This window comes from Gambusia affinis, linkage group LG14, assembly GCF_019740435.1.
Source record: "Gambusia affinis linkage group LG14, SWU_Gaff_1.0, whole genome shotgun sequence".
Classification (NCBI taxonomy): Eukaryota; Metazoa; Chordata; class Actinopteri; order Cyprinodontiformes; family Poeciliidae; genus Gambusia; species Gambusia affinis.
The window spans coordinates 22841690-22861897 of record NC_057881.1 but is presented as its reverse complement, the minus strand read 5'-3'; the positions used below and the strand labels follow the sequence as shown (position 1 = coordinate 22861897).

Sequence of the window (20208 nt, the reverse complement as noted above, 5' to 3'; positions counted from 1 at the left end):
AACAGGAAAAGAAAGTAGTGGTTCATAAATTGTGTCATCTAGTTATTGTTTGACCTCTGATGAGATTTTCAAAACAAAAGTCTCACTATATGCCCCACACTTTGATGTGGTAGTTTCTGTAGTGCTTGGTATTTGTTAGACTTTTATTTTGAAAGACTCTTAACTATCTTGACCACAAGAGCTGTCCATCTATGAAACCATTAATTACATGAGTAGCAAAACATTTATAATGCTCTTTTTTTCACATTTTTGCGCATGCTTCATTCATTTAGACGTCAAGAAGTGTTATGCAGCTCTCTAGTAAGAATTAGACATATCTGAAGGATTACACAAACTATCATTGATAGGGATTATGTGTTTAGTAGAGATTCTCCCTGAGCTCTGTAGCTAGATGCACTTGAAGAAAACTTGTTTGAGATATTGCAAAGGCTGGATCGCAAAAATTTGCTAAAAAGATTGTTGGGTCCAACAAAATGAAGATGCTATGACAGCTACTGACCTACACGACCAGTTTGTAACCAACTAAGCTTTATGTTGCCTTGCTCAGCACACAAGCTGCGTTTCCATTGCAAATGTGCACAAAATGTTGTCAATATCCCGCTAATGTCGAAACATAGTTCCTGTCGCCTTCTTGTTGATTTAGTGATTTCCATAGCAATTTTGTCAAATAAGCAAATTTTGTTATGGCCAAATAACCTCCTCATTCTAGCACTAAAACCTATTCTGAAATGAGACGTCTTTTGAAATTGGCATGTTTCCATTAATTACATTTATTTTCAAAATGTCAAATTGGGCAATTAGATGGCCAGTGGAGACTCAGCTACAGATAACGGCAGGCAACTAGATGGCATCTCAAGAATGGCTTACCACAAAGACTGTCTCCAATAATGATTCTGATATTTTCCTCAAATGAAGCAACACTAGATACAAGATGCTAAAGGGTAGTAAAGCTAATCTGTATGCAAAATATGACTTACTATTTTGTTTTTCCTGGCAATTCAAACTAAGCTTCTAATTGTAGTCAGTGAGAACTTGAAGCAGAGAGAATGTTCTACTTTCTTACTGTAAACACAGTGTACACTGTGGGTTTTTACTCATAGAAATCTAATAGGCAGTATACACAGGCCCAAAGGAAAGTATTAACTGTATTGCTTTATTTTGCAGGGATGTGTTTGCTCAGGGTTTACCAGATGAATACGCCTTTGTGACAACCTTCAAATTCAGGAAAACCTCAAGACGGGAAGACTGGTACCTCTGGCAGATTTTTGACAAATATGGAATCCCGCAGGTTGGTCCTCCAAGTTTAAATAATATAACACGTCAATGTACAATGACTTTACCCAATTTAGAGGGACAGAAATCAGGCCTTGAGAAACCTGTTGCTGATTCTGTTTGAACTACCGTCTCTTTCCTGTGCCTTCCAGGTGTCCATCCGTCTGGACGGTGAGAACAAAGCCGTGGAGTACAATGCAGTTGGGTTGACGAAAGACGCCGTCAGAGCTGTGTTCAAGAATCCTGAAGTCGACAACCTCTTCGACCGCAACTGGCACAAGATTGGCCTCAGCGTGGAGGCGAAGTCTGTCGCCCTGTACCTGGACTGCAAACACATCCAGACTCTGCCAATCGAAGACCGGGAAGACATAGACATTCAGGGGAAGACGGTGATTGGCAAGAGACTGTATGACAGCGTTCCCATAGACGTGCGTACCCACCTGTATTTGTAAATTCTTAGTTCTCTGCAGGCTTTCTCTTTCTTAAAGGTTGATCTGTTTAACGGCCTGTGTGTGTTTGAGCAGTTTGACCTCCAAAGGATGATAATTTACTGTGATTCCAAACAAGCAGAACTGGAAACGTGCTGTGATCTCCCCACTGGGCCGGTGAGTAGAACTCCCTGTAGACTCACACTGGGTCACTATTGTAGGGATTCTGTTTTAGAGGGACAGTATTATGTAAAATTTACTTTTTGGAGCTACACATCATGGTATAATGGCCATCCATCCTGGAGTGTTGCCTTGATTCTTTCACGCATGTTTGAGAAATCCTTTGAACTTCAAAAAAAGTCAGCCAATTGTTCTCAAACCCCCTAATTTATAATTCATTTAATAATGTTGAGGAGTGATGCAATAAATTACCTGGGGGTTTGTCCGGTATTAAAAGCCCAGAAATCATAGCAGGTTCCTGAACATAAACAAGTGCCCGTCTGTGGTTGTAATCTTTCCATAACCAATTTCTTAAAGTGAAAACAAAATCAGCATTGCTTTCCATTTTATCAGAAGTTTTTTTAATCTTATAAAAGTCATTTGAAAATTACCTTTTAGATGTACCCCAACAAACCAGATTGTGACACCTCGTGAAAGCATTTTTGTATTTTATGTTGAATTTCATAAATGTCTTTATTTATTTATTAGGTTTTATTTTTATTTTTTCATGTCCTGATTGGAGAAAATGAGTCTGTATACCTTTCTGTGATCTTGGCACTGGAGATCCAGTGCCAAGATCTTTCAAGAGGGGCCTATGGCCCCCTTCATTCCCACCTTGGGGGCACCACTGGATACTCGTTAGTATCTTTAAAACTAACGAGTTGTTAGTTTTAAAGATACAACTGCTGTAGATATGGAACAACATCCAAAACTTCTTGATTTCCAAAATATTATAGAAAAGAAGTTGATGCTTCCTGTGCAGAAGCATCAACTTGCTATCGACAACATTCAATGTCTAGATACAAGTTGCCATAAACTGTAATCAATTCTATCCTTTCAGTGCCCTAAAAAAGTCGTGACCGAGGCCCCCCCTGTGCGGGTCCCCACACCGACACCGACTAGTGCAGAGCAGCAAAGAGGTCCTCAGGCAAACTGCTCCTGCCCTCCGGGGGCCAAGGTAACGCAACGTCCTGCTTTATCTCCATCTGTAGTCGCCATGCTTAAGAGGGAATCCTTTATTTGAGAGATTTCAGAAGACCGCAGCGTTTTTATTCCCCACAGGGAGACGTCGGAGCGCGCGGTCTTCCTGGTCTAAAGGGTGACAAGGTCATCTCTCGCCACAGTGTCATAGTCTGGCGTTGTTACGTCCATTCAGATGCTTACGGTGTGAATGTGCCTACCTTTTTCAGGGTGACTTTGGCCCTAAGGGTGCCATCGGGCCGCCGGGCATCAAAGGGGAAAGAGGAGAATCTGTATGAAAATTTTAAAGTGTGCACTTTCACTTCTGCATTTTCTTTTGTTTTTTCAAATGAAAACAGAACAGCTAGACTTGAAGTTATATCGTTCGATAAAATGACAGCTTCAGATTCGTGTTGCTGTCCTGAACAATGTAGGGCAAATTGAAGTTGTTCCACACTGCATGCCTTCCAACTGTTCCTCTTCTCTTTCAGCCTCGATAATAATTGATCCTTATCGATTAATTATTTGCAGGGCAAACTGTCCTCTGTCAGAGGTGACAGAGGGGAGAAGGTAAGTGAACTGGTCTGGCATGCAGACTGAGCATGACTTTCATTCTAACACATATGCGTGTATGTCTGAGTCTTACATATTTAAAATGCATGTGGACAAAAACATTCCAATATCTATTCTTTCTACCAGCTCTTCCTGACATGCTTTTTACTGTTTTGGTGAGTGTAGATGTATTTTTTTTTATTGCAGAAACAAACTTCAATGTATTTCATTGGAGGTTTATGTGATAGATCAAGTGCTGCATTACTGTGAAGTTGACAGAAGATCAAATGTGTAGCTTTTGTATTCAGCTCCATTTAAATGACATTTATTGCCATGCTGCAATCAGCTTCTAAATAGACATTAAACATTAAACTCCTCATAAAAAAGAGATTAGTAGTAAATTTATAAAATATAAATAGAACATCATGTATCTGAAACATCCCTGATATCAGCATCGAGACTAAAATGCCATTAGCAGTCACATCTTCGTAGATGAGAAAAAATAGAACATTTAGTCCCTGATTTTGATAAGATATTTTGCTATGTTATAACTACCATTTTTCATCAAAGTATTGACTTAAACTCCTGTATCTTGCTGAAAAGTTATTTGTAAGTTAGTTTTGTCTTATTTTAAGTGCACTAAGAGATTTGTATTAAAAACTAGACCCAAAATACTTGATAAGATTTAGGGGGTTTGTTTTGTTGTGTTTTAGAAAAATAAATTGGAAAAATGGTTAACAAATGGCATTTGTTATTATGTCTGTGTTTAAAAACATTAACTGTTTCTTTTTCATTTTTGGCTGAAGCTATTAACAGCCATTGTGGAAGGTCCAGAAAACCTACTGAAGCAGTGGCCTAGTCAAAGCCCAGACCTAAATCCCATTGAGATTTTCTACAGATGCTCTGCATCATATTTGACAGAGTTGGAGCTGATGAGCAAAACATCACATGTTCAAATTCCTCTGGGGGAACAAAAAAGAAGAAAAACTTTGATCAGTTTCCTTCATTTTCACAGTTCTGCTCTACTTTATATCACATAAAGGTTAAATTGCTGCCGGAAAAGAAACATATCTTTTGATTCCCGTTTTTATCCATCCTTCCTGTTGGGAAAACTTTACTGTTTTGACAGCAGTGCATTAAATCAAACTTTAATGCGCTCGCACTTACTCGTTACATTCTGCTTCACCGTCTGTCTGCGCTTTTTTTCTTCGAGAACGTTGCAACTTGCTTCTGTAAACCTTTCTAAAAAAAGAAAAGAAAGGGAAAAAACAAATATTAAACTCATGACATACGGCGCCTCTGATGTGCGGGCCACGGCGTTTTGTGTTTATTAACTCGGGTTTGACAGTGAATTGGCTTCACTTTGATTGCCTCCAATTGGACCTGCAGCAGGTGATTCCCTGCTGCAGATGACGTCCCGTTGCTCACATCTTTGAATCTCTGCAATTAAAATGAGTGCCGTATGTTAATATGAGCCTGGAATAATTAAAGGGCAACCTTCTGTGACTTGTAAAGCGGTTTATAGAGTGGAGGGAAGTCTTGCGGCTTGGTAAGACGCATGGCGTACCGTGTAATTTGGGAGCCATTAACTCTCACCCGGTCTCGCTTTTTGAAATTCCTCTGGAGCAGAAGGTGACATCAGCGAGCTTTCCCACAATGCATCTCTGCGAGGACAATGGAGAGCTATTGTTGATGGAGAGTCTTGGGTTCAAACGTGTGACCAGACCACAGTGGGTCTCGGTCAAGCTTTTCAACACATTCTGGCCGTCCAACCTTTACTCAAAAGTGTTTTGTTTGTCTTCGTGTGACTTTGTGTGTTTTACTCCCCGTTCTCCTGCGTGATCTGTTTACCTCATGTATGTGTTTCTAACTTCTTCGGTTGTCTGTGATACTAGCAGGTCGAGTTCCCGACGGTTCGCCTTGGTCTGCATGCCTGTATCTGACTGAACGATCCGTCTGAACTTTTATTTTCTGTTTCCAGGGTGATAGAGGCTCTATAGGGTTAACAGGTTCTCCTGGACAAAAGGGAGAGAAGGTGTGGACCTGGAGATATGGAGGCCTTATTTTGTTATTATTCATGCTGAGGCTTAAAAAGTTGTGGTCTGGTAATAAATACACATCCGTTTTCGCTCCGCAGGGCACCGGTGGTGTTCCTGGAATTGATGGTCTAACTGGTGACAAAGGGGACAAAGTAAGATGTAAACCGTTTTTAAATCCTGGTTTTAAAAAAAAAAGTAAAAGTTTTTAGAATATGCTTTAAGAATGTATTTGATTTTTGTGGTTAGGGCGAAGCAGGCAGGGCCGGTGCTGCAGGGTTACCGGGTCCAGCCGGGCAGAAGGTAGGTAATCCGTTAGCGATAGGAATCTTTTACTATCCCAAGATTCCATTTGGTTCCCATTTCTGAGGTCACAATTCCACTCAAAATTGGTTTTTGATAGGACAATCGACAAGCTTTTACAAGTAAAACTAGGGGTGCACCGATCTAAAAGGAGTATCTGTATCCGTCATTATATTGAAAAGCATTCTGTGCCGATCAATAAGGGCAAATATATTCTGTTTCGATACAGAAAGAACAGTCTTTCTGTATCGAATCGACCAATACTAAACCTCAGATTACGATATTGGTAACAAAGTGGATTGGTGCATCCCTACTTCAAACTGTGCTGCATATCTTTCATCATTCTCCATATCTACAGAAAAGGCTCACATCCTTCTTGAAAAGTGTTTTGCTTATTGCAGTAGATGATTCAGTTTGTTCTACAATCTGAAAATAGAAATATATTTTAGTTTACTTTTGCTAGCTTTCATTATAAAACGTTTGACGTCGTTCATATTTGGAAAATTCCTTGCAGCTCAAGGCGAGTTTTATTTTGCCATAGGGTCAAAACTCTCTTTCAGCAGTTTTCAGTCAGTCACCAGAGTAAATTGCAATGACAGTGACTTCATAAGTCCAGCAAGTATAATGGTTCATTTTATGTTCTTCAGGGAATCCAAGGAGATGCAGGAATTCCAGGTGCGCCCGGACCGAAAGGCGTCTCTGTGAGTGACGTGCCTCTCCTCCATCGGATAAAATCTACTGATAAATGTGCTTTAGCTGAAAACCATCCACTTGTTTCGTTTTAGGGAGATTCTGGTGTGAAAGGAGAAAAAGGAACTCCAGGAGCTGGTGTAAGTTAACATGGGTCCAAACTTTTTAAAAGCAGAACCTTCGCTTCCCTCATATTCTTCCCGTTTCCAACGGACACCAGAGAAAACCCTCATCCCCCAGCATGTCTTGATTTTAAAACCGTGATTTTAGGTTTTTACCGCCATCAAACTCTTAATTCCTGATAAGAGACGGAGCTTTCTGAGAAGGTGAGATCATGGTTTTTTTTTTCTTTCTCCTCGGAGGAATTGAAGAACTGAGGGGCGTAATTGTGCAAACAGATGGAGTTCACTTGATTCACTCTCCATGCTTCCTGTCTGGAATACTGCGGGGGCGTTTGGAGCTTTGTTGATGTCTGAAGCTTTCCTTGAGAAACTTTCTGTGTATGCTGCTGCTGTTGGGATATTAGATTTCACTTCAGCTTGCTAGTAAAAATCTTCTCTCAAAAGTCCTTAGGTATGCTATTTTTGTCTGTCAAAATGTTCTTTTTGTATCATTAAGCAAAATGCATATGAGCAATTTCTAACAATCACTTCTATAGGATGCTAAGAGGTCAGAATTACAACACTGATTGCTTTGCCATATTGCAGGATGCTGTTTAAAAGGTTTGGAAACCTTACAGCTGCCAGGTTAAAATCTGTCTGTGAGCCAAACAATCAGTCAGTCATTGAACAATTTCCTGTTGGTGAAAGCTACTGGAAAAATACTTTCCTCTGTAAAGTGATAAAGGAAACAAGCGGTTTTTAGGACACATGCAGCCGATGTCTGAAATGAAGAAATGTGTTTTTGCCACACATATTAGTTCAGATTAATGACTCCCACTTTGTTCCTGGAAACATTATGTACTCATTAGGAATGACCCCGACCTTGTTTTGATAAGTAAAATCATCACAGCGTTATCTATCAATAAATCCAAACTAAAACTATATTGTATGACTTTTACAATACAGATTCACAAATTTAACTATGGAATCTTAACTTAAAACTTCAAAGAGAAACTTTGGACTATTTACAATGGGTTTTGTTGTCAGTTTTAATAATATCCCTTCTAATTTCTCTTTAAAAACTGTAACAGAAGAAGTCCAGTTAAGTTTATTTGTAGAGCACATTTCAGCAACCAGGCAGTTCAAAGTGCTTTACAGCATGAAAACATAACACAGTAGCCAGAAGAGAACATGCAAATAACACTACAAAGACTTTTTCTGCCCTGAGAAATTATTTTATTTTTACATTACAGATATTTTATTTTATTTCTACTGTGGGTGGGTTCCATCAAATTAGTGCAGTTTCAGAAGGAAGGAAATGAGCACCAAACTGAAGCACCAGATGCAAAATAAGAAAAAACACAAGACATTTATCGCAAATAAGGTTCTGCTAGCTTAGCACAACTGATTGTCTAATAATAATACTTACTTGTTAGCTACTACTGGCATATGAATGATTTATTACCTTACTTTAGCAATCATTATATCAGCATTAGTTTCTAATATGTCAGCAAAGCAGCTTAGCAATTAAGCTGAAGTTAGCATTTTGGCTTAGAGTTGCAAGCCTTTTTTTTGTTCTTTAAAAAAAAATAAAAATATTAGAGCCAGAAATGTCCTAGCCTCACTTTGTGATAAAGCATTAGCTAGCAGTAGTTTTACATAAAGAAAAAAAAGGAGCAATTATTATGAGACTGACATTTTAAACTGGTTTTAGCATCATGTACTAGCAATGAGCACAGACAGAACATCTCCTATTACTAAAACATCAATCTCTTGTGGGAATTCACTACATAAAGTAGATCCTTACTGTAACTCTGAGAATACCAATAACCTGCCAAGTTGGAAGCTAAAAAAGAATATACACACCAGCAGAGCAACATTCAGCCTTTGTGTTATCTGTTGAAAGTCCTGCTCTCTCTCGCTCTCCTGCAGCCTCAGTGACCTGCAGACATATTATAGAAAATACAGTTTCCTGTGGGATATCTTCTTGCATATTGGCTTTACTCTGCCTTTATTAATTCAACAGTGGTTCCTGGAAACAGAGGCTCCTGGGTTTTCTTTTGCTGTTTATTTTTTTAAAGATTAAATGAATCAAACTATTTTCTCCCACCTCTTCTTGAAAACATTTGACACAAGCCTTGTTTACATTTTAGGGTCTTCCGGGTGTCGATGGATTGCCAGGAAAATCCGGACTACCTGGAAAAGATGTGAGTTTAATCAATGATAAAGGTTTTGTTTTTACAAGGAAACTTTAATTTAGATTTTCTGATTTTTATTTTATTTTTTATATTTTTGTCCTTGAGGGTCTAAGAGGACTGACTGGAGCACCTGGACCAAACGGAATCAAAGGCAACAAGGTTTGCACACCTTCCCGCTGCCATTCGCATTCCATTCTCAGGAAAAGAGGATACTGTCATGGGCATAATGTCAATAAGTCGAGCTGATATGACTGATTTAAGCTGGATATGTTCCAAGGCCTCCCAAGCTTACAGTCTGCTCTCACCAGACATTCCTCAGTCTCCTCGTTGCACCATCAAACCCGTCTTGCTCTGTTTGTCTAGGAAAATAAAAAGCGGAGTTCATTTCGTCTGTATGTAATTACTGGCTTTGATGATTCTCCCAGTGATGCACATTTGCTTGTAACACCACACCCTACTGTACATACACATCAGAAGGCGCGCACGTAGACAGTCCCGCAAGGGTACGTCAACCACAAGTTCCACTTTGCTTTGACTTACAATAAGCACACAGTTAAACACGACTCACTTCATGGATTACGGTAGCAGCCTTGTTATTATCACATTGCTTCATATATGAGGGTATTTTCATCCTGATGATGTTTGTTCTTGCGTGAACTCTGCCACAGGGGGAGAGAGGACTTCCTGGACTACCTGGGGACATGGTGAGTATCAACACAGTAAAAAAAGTAAAAACGGCTGAAGTTATTGACAGTTGTTTTCAGTGGTGAACAATTTGGAGTAACACATTTCAAAGGAGAAGTAGAACTATAATTGCCATTTAATCTAGGCTGGTTAAGATTTTGAATTATTGCTTAAAGGAATAGTTCAGAGGTTGTTTTTTTTAAATTGGGGTTTTGTGGAATAGTTCTGAGCAGTCAGTGCTCTACCCACTTTCTGATAAGGATCAAGGAGATATTTTAAATAGCTTGATAAACATAGATATTTATAATCGGAAGACTGAAATAGTTCCCACTATTTAGCATGTAATTAAAGCTGCAGTATGTAACAAAATTTTTTTTTTTTTTTACACGTTGAAACTGTCTCTATGTTGTGACAGTGTAATATGAGACAGATAATCTGCAAAATACAATAGTTTCTCTGCATTCTCCTAGTGCTCTTGGTTATGACTAGAAACAACCAATCAGAGCCAGGAGGCGTGTCTAAGCGCTGTCAATCATCTCCAATTTTGCTCCCCCTTCCTTTGTGCTCTGCTATGCTGCAAGTAGCAGAACTTGTTGTGAATGCTAAATCTAGTCAGCCACTAAAGATGCCAGGTAAATGGTTTTTCTGTAATGGTGAGCTGTTCCTCTGCTATTAGCACATTTAACAGAGAGTACATGAGGTTGATTGACAGCGCTAAGACCCTCCTCCTGGCTCTGATTGGATGTTTTTGGTCAGGAATGATGCATCTCTTCATAGCAGCATTAGCTGCTCAGGTAGGAGGTGAAGGAGATTGATCTTTTCATAGATTATCTGTCTGACATACTGTCAGGACATGATGATAGTTTTTACAAAAAACACATACTGCAACTTTAAAGCTTCTACTTATATCATCTCATCAGTGAATTGTCCAGCTTTTCTGGCATATTAACATTTTTTAAATGTAAAAGTAACCATTACCTGAAATGTTCTGATAATTAATTAATTAATTAATTTACTTTTTATTTACTATTAAAGGTGCAACAAGAAGGCCTACGAGGTGAAAGGGTAAGTTACTATTTGCCAAGAAGCATATCTCAATTATTTAGCTCATGAACACAGATATTATTATTTTTATGTGGTAATTTTGTCACCAGCATCCACTTCATTGTGCGTTCTAGCAGATTTCCATTCTTAATTATTATTATTAATAATAAATAGCATAGTCATGTCACAACAAATAAAGCTAATGTCTTTTAGAGTCATGTTTTTGTTCTTGTGAATATGAGGAGGATAATATAAAGCATAATGTTGGGCACACACAAAGATAACAATATTAAAATATATATAAAAAACAACAGTAAGAATAATGTACTGTACAGTAAGGACAAAATTCTAACATGAAATATTGAGCAATTATCAAAAATAGCGTACAAAAAATGTGCAACTGAGTTAGGATAACTGGAAAGATGTAGGAAAATATGCATGTGTATGTGCATTTTACGACATCATCTACAGTACATAAAAATAAAACTACAAACATTGGAGATGTGCTAATACTATTTGAAATTTTATTTAAAAATGAGTACAAGTAATTCTCAGCGTGAGTGGTTGTCAAAAATTTAAGGCAAATGAAAAATAAGACAACGATTGTAAACATAAAATACAAAAAAATATCACTTTGTAGTGGAATTATAATAAATTAGCATATGTTAGCTTATGATTATTGGTATTGTTTTAACCTTTTGCAATTACGCCTCTACTAATGAGACTATAACTGGTAAAGAATTTATCTTCCATGCTAACATTTGTTTCTGGCTGGAACATAGTTAGCATGATGTGCACAGACCAGTTAGCATGGTGTGCACAGACCAGTTAGCATGGAGTGCACAGACCAATTAGCATGGTGTACACAGACCAGTTAGCATGGTGTGCACAGACCAGTTAGCATGGTGTGCACAGACCAGTTAGCATGGTGTACACAGACCAGTTAGCATGGTGTACACAGACCAGTTAGCATGGTGTGCACAGACCAGTTAGCATGGTGTGCACAGACCAGTTAGCATGGTGTGCACAGACCAGTTAGCATGGTGTGCACAGACCAGTTAGCATGGTGTACACAGACCAGTTAGCATGGTGTACACAGACCAGTTAGCATGGTGTACACAGACCAGTTAGCATGGTGTGCACCAATGGTAAATGGTCTGTATTTATAGCATTCCATCAAGCGCAGTGGGCTCCAAAGCACTTAACACTACATTCAGTCATTCACACACTGATTCACATGCTGACCAGTGATGGCTTCTAGTGATCGTTTACTCAGTCAGCTAAACTTTTTAGTGAGTTTGATGGAAATCCTGAGCTTAAACTAGTGACTGGGTGAACACAAATTTCCAAATGAGTTTATGCAGGACTTAGTAAGTCAATAAAACCAAACAGCTGCTACCTAAGATTAGCATTGGGTATCATCACAAACTCTAAAGTGGCATTTTTGAAGTCTAGGACCAGACAGTAGCCTGTAACACTCTACCACCTTAGTTTATGTTTTTATAATTCTCTATTATAGCTCATATTCCCATATGCTGCTCTTGTTCCAGGGAGAGCCTGGACCTCCTGGGCCTCCTGGAGCAGACGGTCGACCAGGACCAGCTGTAAGAATTACTTTTTAGCTTCTGACTTGTGATGTCAAGGGAAAAAAGGCTATTTGATTTTATTTTGTATCCCACTCAGGCTGTATTAACTCTGACTAATAATTTGTTTCTCAGGGTCCTGCTGGTCCACCGGGTCTGCCTGGTGAACACGGCGATCCTGGCCAAATGGTAAGACTTTGACCCAGAACTTGAATGTGGCTAATCTGGTAGTATAAGCTACTTGCACATGCAGACATAAATCTTTTCTGGTGTCTGCATTGCGTATTAGGAAAAGGGTTAACGTTTTAGATTTGCATGTAAATCCACAACATAGGCTTCACGAAAAAAATCAAATGTATATTCTTTTTCAGCAATATCAGCAAGACTGACAAATGTAATATAGACAGAATTCTGCAGAACTATCAATGGACTGCACAAGTGTTATCATATGTTATTACTATGTTATTACATAATTATTACTACAATATATAGTAATGTTATTACTGTTACTACAAAGTTACTTTGTTCTTACATAGTAGTAATTATGTTGTTACATAGTAATAACTGTTGTTATATAGTAGTTACTTTGTTGTTGCATAGTAGTAACTATGTTGTTACATAGTTAAATGTTCTATGTGTCAAAGTTCAAAGTTTCTTATTCAGCTGGAGATGGAAGGAAGGATCGAACCAGAAAACACGTAGAGTTAAAGCAGTCCTGAAGGAAACCTAGCTTGGGTTTAAGGCATTCAAGAACAACTAATATAATGGACTTTACATATAAATCAGCACAACTCCAAAGTCATGTAAATAATGTGAGTAATGCAGTCTTATTAAAAAATTCCTAAATAATAACTTTAACCATCATAAAGTGGTTATACCTTCTTATCATTTATTATTTGAAATCAAACCAAATCACCACTCAGTTCTTTAACAGCCACTCGTTAAAGCTGAGTTATATACCAAACAACATTTCTACATCTCCAGTTGGCGGTATTATATGTCTGTATTGTTTTACATGCACAATAAGGTGATTTTTTTAAAAAAAACATTATATCATCATACACCAAGTCAGGTATAAAATAGCTAGATGGGTTAAGGATTACTTTGAGAAACCTTTTTATTAAGCACATCGTATGTTCTCTTTGGAAAAAATGAAGGTTTTTATTTATTGATATATGTTTTTTGATAATTATTTATTTTTTTATTTTTAGATTAATTTTTTCTATTATTTCAGGATTATTTATTTTTTATTATTAAGTTATTTATCTATTTAGTTATTTATGCATTATCTTAGTTGAGCTCTTTACTTTATAGCTATCCATTAATAGTCTTATTGTTAAAAATAGGATTGATTAGTTCGTTTTAAAGTTTTGAACTTTTCCTTGGGTTTTATGGATTTTTAAGACAATTATGTCATACTATAATAGGGATAGGATTCTTTCTTTTCTCTCTCTCCCTCTCTCTCTCTCTCTCTCTCTCTTTCGCTCGAGTACGACCAGAGGATGGGGGGGCTATGGACGGCGTGCTTCTGTCCAAAGACAAAAAGGACTTTTCAGATTGTCGTCAGAAATACAATAAAAACCCGAGTTCTGTTATGGCATGGAGTGTCATTGGTGCGCTTAACAAAGGTCCTTTAAACCTAAAAAAAAAAGCCATAGCTATCAAGACACAGTAGAATATTTTAATCAGCAATAATTGTGTACATTGATGTATTTACAGGGAGTCTGTGACAACTGAAAGCTGAGCTTAATGTAGCAAACAGTACATTAAGCTCTGTTCATCATTTCATTTTTTAAATACTTTACTTACAAAACAAACTCAGCAAGTTGCATGTAGTCAATCTTGCGTGGCATTGGGAAAACAACCACACCTCACACAGAAAACTCCAACTTTGATGTAAACGGACAAACTTGTAGATATCATTTAAAATGTCTCAATATTCTGTATTAAACTGCTCCAGGTTTCATGGTTCTTGAATGAAAGCAGCTTTCTTCAGAAGTGGTTTCCTAAATTCCCAAAGAAGAACAGCTGCATACGGTTCCCTATGTGGTTTGAGGCGGGAATTGTTGCTGGTGGATATGAACCTTATTGAATGTTTCCAAGTGCTCACTGATGTTCTTTTTTAATTCAATTTTATTCATTCAATCTGTTTCTTTTCAGGGAAAGAAAGGTGAAAATGGACTGCCGGGAGTTGACGGCCTTCCTGGACCTCCAGTAGGAACAAAATCCTTCTTATTACACAAATTTCCTTTCTTCTATAACAAATGTGACAAAATAACTTTAGGAATTACAGAACAGTCACAATGGACCTGCTAACACCTAAATTTTATTATATGGACGTGTACAAATTTTTGTTTGCTTTATATCCTGCTACTATCTCTCTCCTTTTTTTGAGTTTATGCTAATGGTTTACAAAGAATTTGATACGCTAAACCCTTTTAGTCCAGAAAGATCAGGTGCATTATATTTTATCTGGCTGGTGTTGATGCTCTTTCTAAAAAGTTGATGGTCATAAATCAGTGTCACTTTAATCCACAATAAATCGAGTCTTTCCTGTTTTATAATCCCATAAAATTACATAAAATTAATTGGTGTTACACGGTTATGTCAAAGCTTCTTCAAGTACCTAATATTGACTTACTTGTTAAGGTTAGCTAAAGCGCTGTCAGTAGCATGTCGCTAGCATGTTGACTAACATTGACTCACTATGTTTAGTATGAATTACTACATTTGTTCATTAAACTAAAACTGTCTTAAATGCTAAGGTTAGCTAAACTTCTGTTAGTAGCATTTGGACCATCAGTAGCAGACTGTTTTTTATGGAATGAAGAGAAATTTATGTTAATTAAACAAATACTTGCAACATGTTTGCTGTTTTAACGCTTTGCTTCAATAAGTGGAACATAGACAAAAAAAAATATAAGCAGAAAATTGTGCCAGATTATGTGCTAAATTTATTTGCTGTAGAAACACCGGCCAAGATTAACCAAGCAGGGAAATCTGCTGCGTGCCGCCCTCTAGTGGTTCATCAGCGCTACTCGTACCCAGGCTACGAGTAGCTCTCACATTTCCTACTTCTTAATGATGTTATTTAGAAAGGTGTTACTGTAGGATAGCCAAGGCAGCTGAAAAACTCATCATCAGCAGTGTGAGCAATTCTGTTAAAAACAAGATAAGCAAAAGAGATCCAAGCACTCTGTCTGACACTCTATTAGTTATAATGGTAAATGTTCAAATTCATGACCAGACCATTAGAACAAGGCTTAAAAGACATGGTTTGTTTGGAAAAAACACAGTTTTTCATTAGGAAAAAAATACTGCAGAAAAATTTCCAGGTTTTGAAAGCTACATCTGAATAAATTACAAGAATGGTAATGTTTATGGTAATGTTCACTTAGACCAAAGAAAACATGTTTAGCCTAAAGGCAGAGCTGTATGTTTTGTTGTTGTTGTTGTTGTTGTTGTTGTTGTTGTTGTTATTTCAGCCCATATGCACAATGCACTCTCTATCTGTTGAATAGCATGGCGGTGGAGGATGCAGGATTTTTGTTGTCTTTGATTTTGTTGCGCATTTCTATGAGGAAACATGAACATATCTGAACATATCGATGTGAGATATTCTTTTTAGGCTCTAAGCCTTAAAATATGGAGAATTCAGCTCAGAAAAAATTATTCACCCTGTTTTAAATAATGATTAAAATATATTCATGGCTGCATAGACATAAAGAAAATACATGCTACACACATGCTATAGTTTATGAGATAAACTGGAAAAAAAACTTTTTAAGGCTCATGTATGTTTAATTAAGACAAAAGAAAATATTCTTTGGATTCTAAATGTTACTAAACACAGTAGGTATTCAACCATTCAGTGGTTAAAAAAGAATGACCGAGGTGTCGCATTGGGTGCCATATGGAGTAATAAATCTGTTGTGTTTTACACCCATGAGGCCAGATTTATTATTATTATTATTATTATTATTATTATTATTATTATTATTATTATTATTATTATTATTATTATTATTATTATTATTATTATTATTATTATTATTATTATTATTATTATTCTACAACTTGATAAAAACCAGGATATCTTTATGTCCTGAAACATAAAAGCTACACACCTGGGTTGTACTTTCTAAATCTAAATCAAATCAAACTTTATTTGTATAGCACATTTCAGCAGCAAGGCATTTCAAAGTGCTTTACATCAAATCAAACACAAAAACACAATGCAACATAGAATCAACAATAAAAACAACATCAAGTCAGATTCTGTCAATAAATTTGTAATTTATTACGTTTCGAATAAAACTCTAAACAAGTGGGTTTTTAGTTGAGATTTAAAGGAAGTCAGTGTTTCAGCTGTTTTACAGTTTTCTGGAAGTTGGTTCTAGATTTTTGGTGCATAGATGCTGAATGCTGCTTCTCCTCGTTTGGTTCTGGTTCTGGAGATGCAGAGCAGAACCAGAGCCAGAAGACCTGTAAGGTTCTGCAAGGTTGATACAACAGCAGCAGATCTTTAATGTATTGTGGAGCTAAACCATTCTATTCCTCAATAATCTAGACCTGAATGATTGTTGGGAGTTATATTTGTTTTTCAATGTTGTAATAAATAAAAATCACATTTAATGGAAAAGTACATGTTTAAGTATTAATTCAAACAATGTTGTGTTTTTTTTTTTTTTCCCTCTTTTTAAGGGTCCACTCGGTCCGCCGGGTCCACCGGGGGGACCGGGACCAATGGGACAGCCTGTGAGTGATGAGCTAAAATCAGTGCTCAACATTTCCTTCTGAAATTGTTATGGAAATAAACACGAATAGGACACAACTGATAGACACTAAAGTACCTCTGTTGTGTTTCCCCAGGGTCTACCTGGTGAACTAGGATTTTCTGGTAAACCAGGAGAGCCAGGAAAACCTGTGAGTTCAATTTGTAATCCTAAAAACAGGGCAGTGTGTTGTTTTAACCTTTATTGAAGGTTTGGAGTTTGTCCTCAGCTACTGTAACCATTTATCTCATGATCTTCTAAGGGAATGCCTGGGAAGGATGGCCTGGATGGTCTTCCTGGCACTGACGGCTCTGTGGTCAGTACAAGCCTCAAAATTCCTCTTTTAACCCTCAAACACCTGATCACAATTTTGTCATATCCACTTCTTGATATGTATTTTGCTCCATTTTGTAATTTATAAAAAGTTCAGCAAGCTTAAGACCCAAACCTAATGGCCAAACGCTTATGGAAACACACACACACACAAAAATAGCCATTAAAGCTTTTGAGGGTGAAAATCTGAGCACAAACACACAGAACTGTCAGATTTCTTTAGTTTTTGAAACATTTCAACGTCACAGAAAAGCAAAAACGTGAAATCTGCACGGGGCAAATGCTTTTCCAAAAGTGAAACATTTGATCAGTGTATTTTTAATCCGAACTTACGGTTGGCATATTGTCTATCATCTGTAAAGAGCTTTTTGCGATTAAATGGGTTCTCTCTTAATGTTGATCTTTTGTCCTCGAAGGGGCCCAGAGGAGAACGGGGAGCAGACGGTTTTCCTGGAAAGTCTGGACCTAAGGTACTACTACTTCATCTAACCCCGGAAACACACATAGACCGAGGGAAACCACCCTACGTGTGACCCCAGGAGGTGGCATATATCTTCTCCATGTGCAAAGCTGACATTGTGGTGGCTGTGTCTCTTATCTGCAGGGTGATGAAGGGCCTCCTGGACCAAGAGGTCCTCCAGGGGAGCGGGTAAGTTCAGACCCTCTCTGAGGTACTTTCATTGAAACAGAAAGCGTGCTTTATAACGTCATGTAAATTTCTTAACAGGGAGAAGCTGGGGCCCCCGGTCAACCAGGTGCTGATGGCGCACGAGGAGACAGAGGGACTCCGGTAGGAATTTACACCAAAATAATGATTGGAACTGAATGAAAGACCTTTTGTCCAACCCTAGACAAATTATCTGCAGTATCAGGTGGACAATTCCTTGTGATAATACATAACAGAAGTTATGATGCTAACAGCAACTAGCCTGGTCACTAAAAACACCCATTATAGCAGCTGATTTAAGTTTGGCTTTCCATTCTTATCACTCCCAGTTTGGGGCACAGACATAATGGAACAGAACATACCACCAGTACTGGTTCACTGCATCATACATTTGCTTTTACCTTGCATATTATTTATTACTGAAATACAGGGAAGGTAAGGGCAGCCCAAGAACAGCAGGTGGTAGAGTAGACTACTGCCTGTCTGTGGTTTAGTATTTGTGTTTCAGTATTCAGACCTTTTTGTGGGATGTGCAGACTTTTGCAGACTTTTTCATAGAGCACATCTAAAATATTTGAAGTAAAATTCAGCTCGGGAACCTTGAATACCTGCGTTTTATGCTACTTGATGTGCTACTGGCTGTTTGCCAAGCAGCCAATCTAGGAGTGCCATTTCTATTCCTTGGGGCTGATTGACATAAATGGTTGGTTTAGATTGGTTGGTGTGATGTTGCACCATATTGATTTGTGAATTCAATTGAAGTCGCATTGTAAACATCATTTCTAGCTGTAACATAGAAAAGTTTGAGGGGCATCAATATTTTTGACAATAAAATGAAAACGTTTAAATCTCCCTTTTGTATATTTAAAACCGGTGTGCCAGAAATGTGTTGAAACTCAGTTATTTATCTCTTCTTTTCTTAATAAAGGGAGAAAGAGGAACAGAGGGACCATTTGGGCCAAAAGGTGACAAGGGTGACAAGGTAAATGTTGGGAAACACTACAAGATGGCCGCCGTGGTTGTTGCTTTGTGGTGGCTACACTGAGGTAGTTAGCATGCGGACTCTGTGACCGTGCCGTCTCTCGCCTCAGGGTGAAGTTGGACCACGAGGACTCCCTGGAGTTCCAGGAAACGTAAGTCGACCACCAGCCGTTTTCCATGTGCAGTTCAAGTCTCTGCTGCAGTTTAAGTTACCATATCCTGTGATGCGTTGTGTTGACAGGTTGCTAATGTCATCCCAGAGCCTGGAGAGCCGGTGAGTAGACACTTACACTTAAAAACACTTCTCTGCTTCAACTTTGTGCTGCAATTTTAAACTAATGTTCAGCTCTCTTGCCTCACAGGGGAAGCCGGGAGAGAAGGGGGAGAAAGGCGACCAAGGAAAACCAGGAGAATTGGTGACGCTTTCTTTCTTTACACTTTTTTTTTTTCCCTCTAAGAAAATAGTAAAAAGCACATCTGGTAATGTGCTCACATATCCACTAGATGTCAGCAGAGATTTTTCTCTGTCTATCCATCCATCCATTTTCTATATATATATATATATATATATATATATATAGCTAATTACTGCTTGTCTTTTACGATCAGGAAACGACTCAAATCCAAGTTGGTTAAACGGCCTTGAAAATTAACTCATTATGCCCTCAAATTAAGAAATTCAAGATAAAAAGTTGATTGACATTGATCAGTCTGCAAAGGGTTAGAAAGTCGAAGCGGGGAGACTTACTGAAGTTCCTCCAAGAGGTAGATTTTCTGTGACTCATTTCAGAAAGCAAAACTCAAATATGAAATGGATTTATTACACACAGAGATAAATATTTCAGGCCTTTATTTCTTGTAATTCTGTTTATTTTTGACTCACAGATAATGAAAGCTCTAAATTTCCTGCCTCAGCTACTTGGATTATGAGAGAAGATTTGATTTTTTTTTAAAAAGGACATTTCAAACAGAAATGTTGTGCTTGTGAAAAGTCTATTCACATCTCTGCACTCAGTATTTGGTTGGGTCTAACTTGGCATGAATCTACTGAGATGGAATGGAAGTTCAGGTTAGATCCATAGAGGTCAAAAGGTCATCTGAACCGTTGCTTCTGGTGCCTGACACTGATTTCCAAATCAAATGCAAACTTTACTTTCATCTGAAAAGGGAACTTTGAACCACTGAGGTCATTTTCTCCCCTCTAACTCAGTCCACTCCTTGTTAAGTTCCCCCAAATGGATTGAATTTCACAATCCTCCCAAGGTTATCCTTGTTGCCGGTGCACATTTTCCTACCACACGTTTTACTTCCACTGAACTTTCTGTGAATATGCCTGGGTGCTGCTTTCTGTGAACAACCAGCTTCTTTAGCAATGACCTTTA

General features: G+C 37.9%; 1 protein-coding gene across 2 annotated transcripts in view; it reads left to right on the top strand.

The window, feature by feature from the left end:
- col22a1 (collagen, type XXII, alpha 1) overlaps positions 1-20208 on the top strand; it is a 76968-nt gene that overhangs the window by 33457 nt on the left and 23303 nt on the right. The window contains exons 6-34 of one of the 2 annotated variants that reach the window (XM_044137976.1): positions 1165-1288; positions 1425-1700; positions 1797-1877; positions 2761-2877; positions 2982-3026; positions 3110-3172; positions 3411-3449; positions 5413-5466; positions 5569-5622; positions 5717-5770; positions 6418-6471; positions 6556-6600; positions 8715-8768; positions 8865-8918; positions 9428-9463; positions 10479-10508; positions 12038-12091; positions 12206-12259; positions 14231-14284; positions 16775-16828; positions 16943-16996; positions 17108-17161; positions 17595-17648; positions 17783-17827; positions 17906-17968; positions 18774-18827; positions 18937-18978; positions 19068-19100; positions 19189-19242. In XM_044137976.1, coding sequence (XP_043993911.1) covers positions 1165-1288; positions 1425-1700; positions 1797-1877; positions 2761-2877; positions 2982-3026; positions 3110-3172; positions 3411-3449; positions 5413-5466; positions 5569-5622; positions 5717-5770; positions 6418-6471; positions 6556-6600; positions 8715-8768; positions 8865-8918; positions 9428-9463; positions 10479-10508; positions 12038-12091; positions 12206-12259; positions 14231-14284; positions 16775-16828; positions 16943-16996; positions 17108-17161; positions 17595-17648; positions 17783-17827; positions 17906-17968; positions 18774-18827; positions 18937-18978; positions 19068-19100; positions 19189-19242 — 1849 coding nt within the window. The remainder of the gene's footprint in view (positions 1-1164; positions 1289-1424; positions 1701-1796; positions 1878-2760; positions 2878-2981; positions 3027-3109; positions 3173-3410; positions 3450-5412; positions 5467-5568; positions 5623-5716; positions 5771-6417; positions 6472-6555; positions 6601-8714; positions 8769-8864; positions 8919-9427; positions 9464-10478; positions 10509-12037; positions 12092-12205; positions 12260-14230; positions 14285-16774; positions 16829-16942; positions 16997-17107; positions 17162-17594; positions 17649-17782; positions 17828-17905; positions 17969-18773; positions 18828-18936; positions 18979-19067; positions 19101-19188; positions 19243-20208) is intronic. The other variant, XM_044137977.1, reaches the window with a different exon arrangement.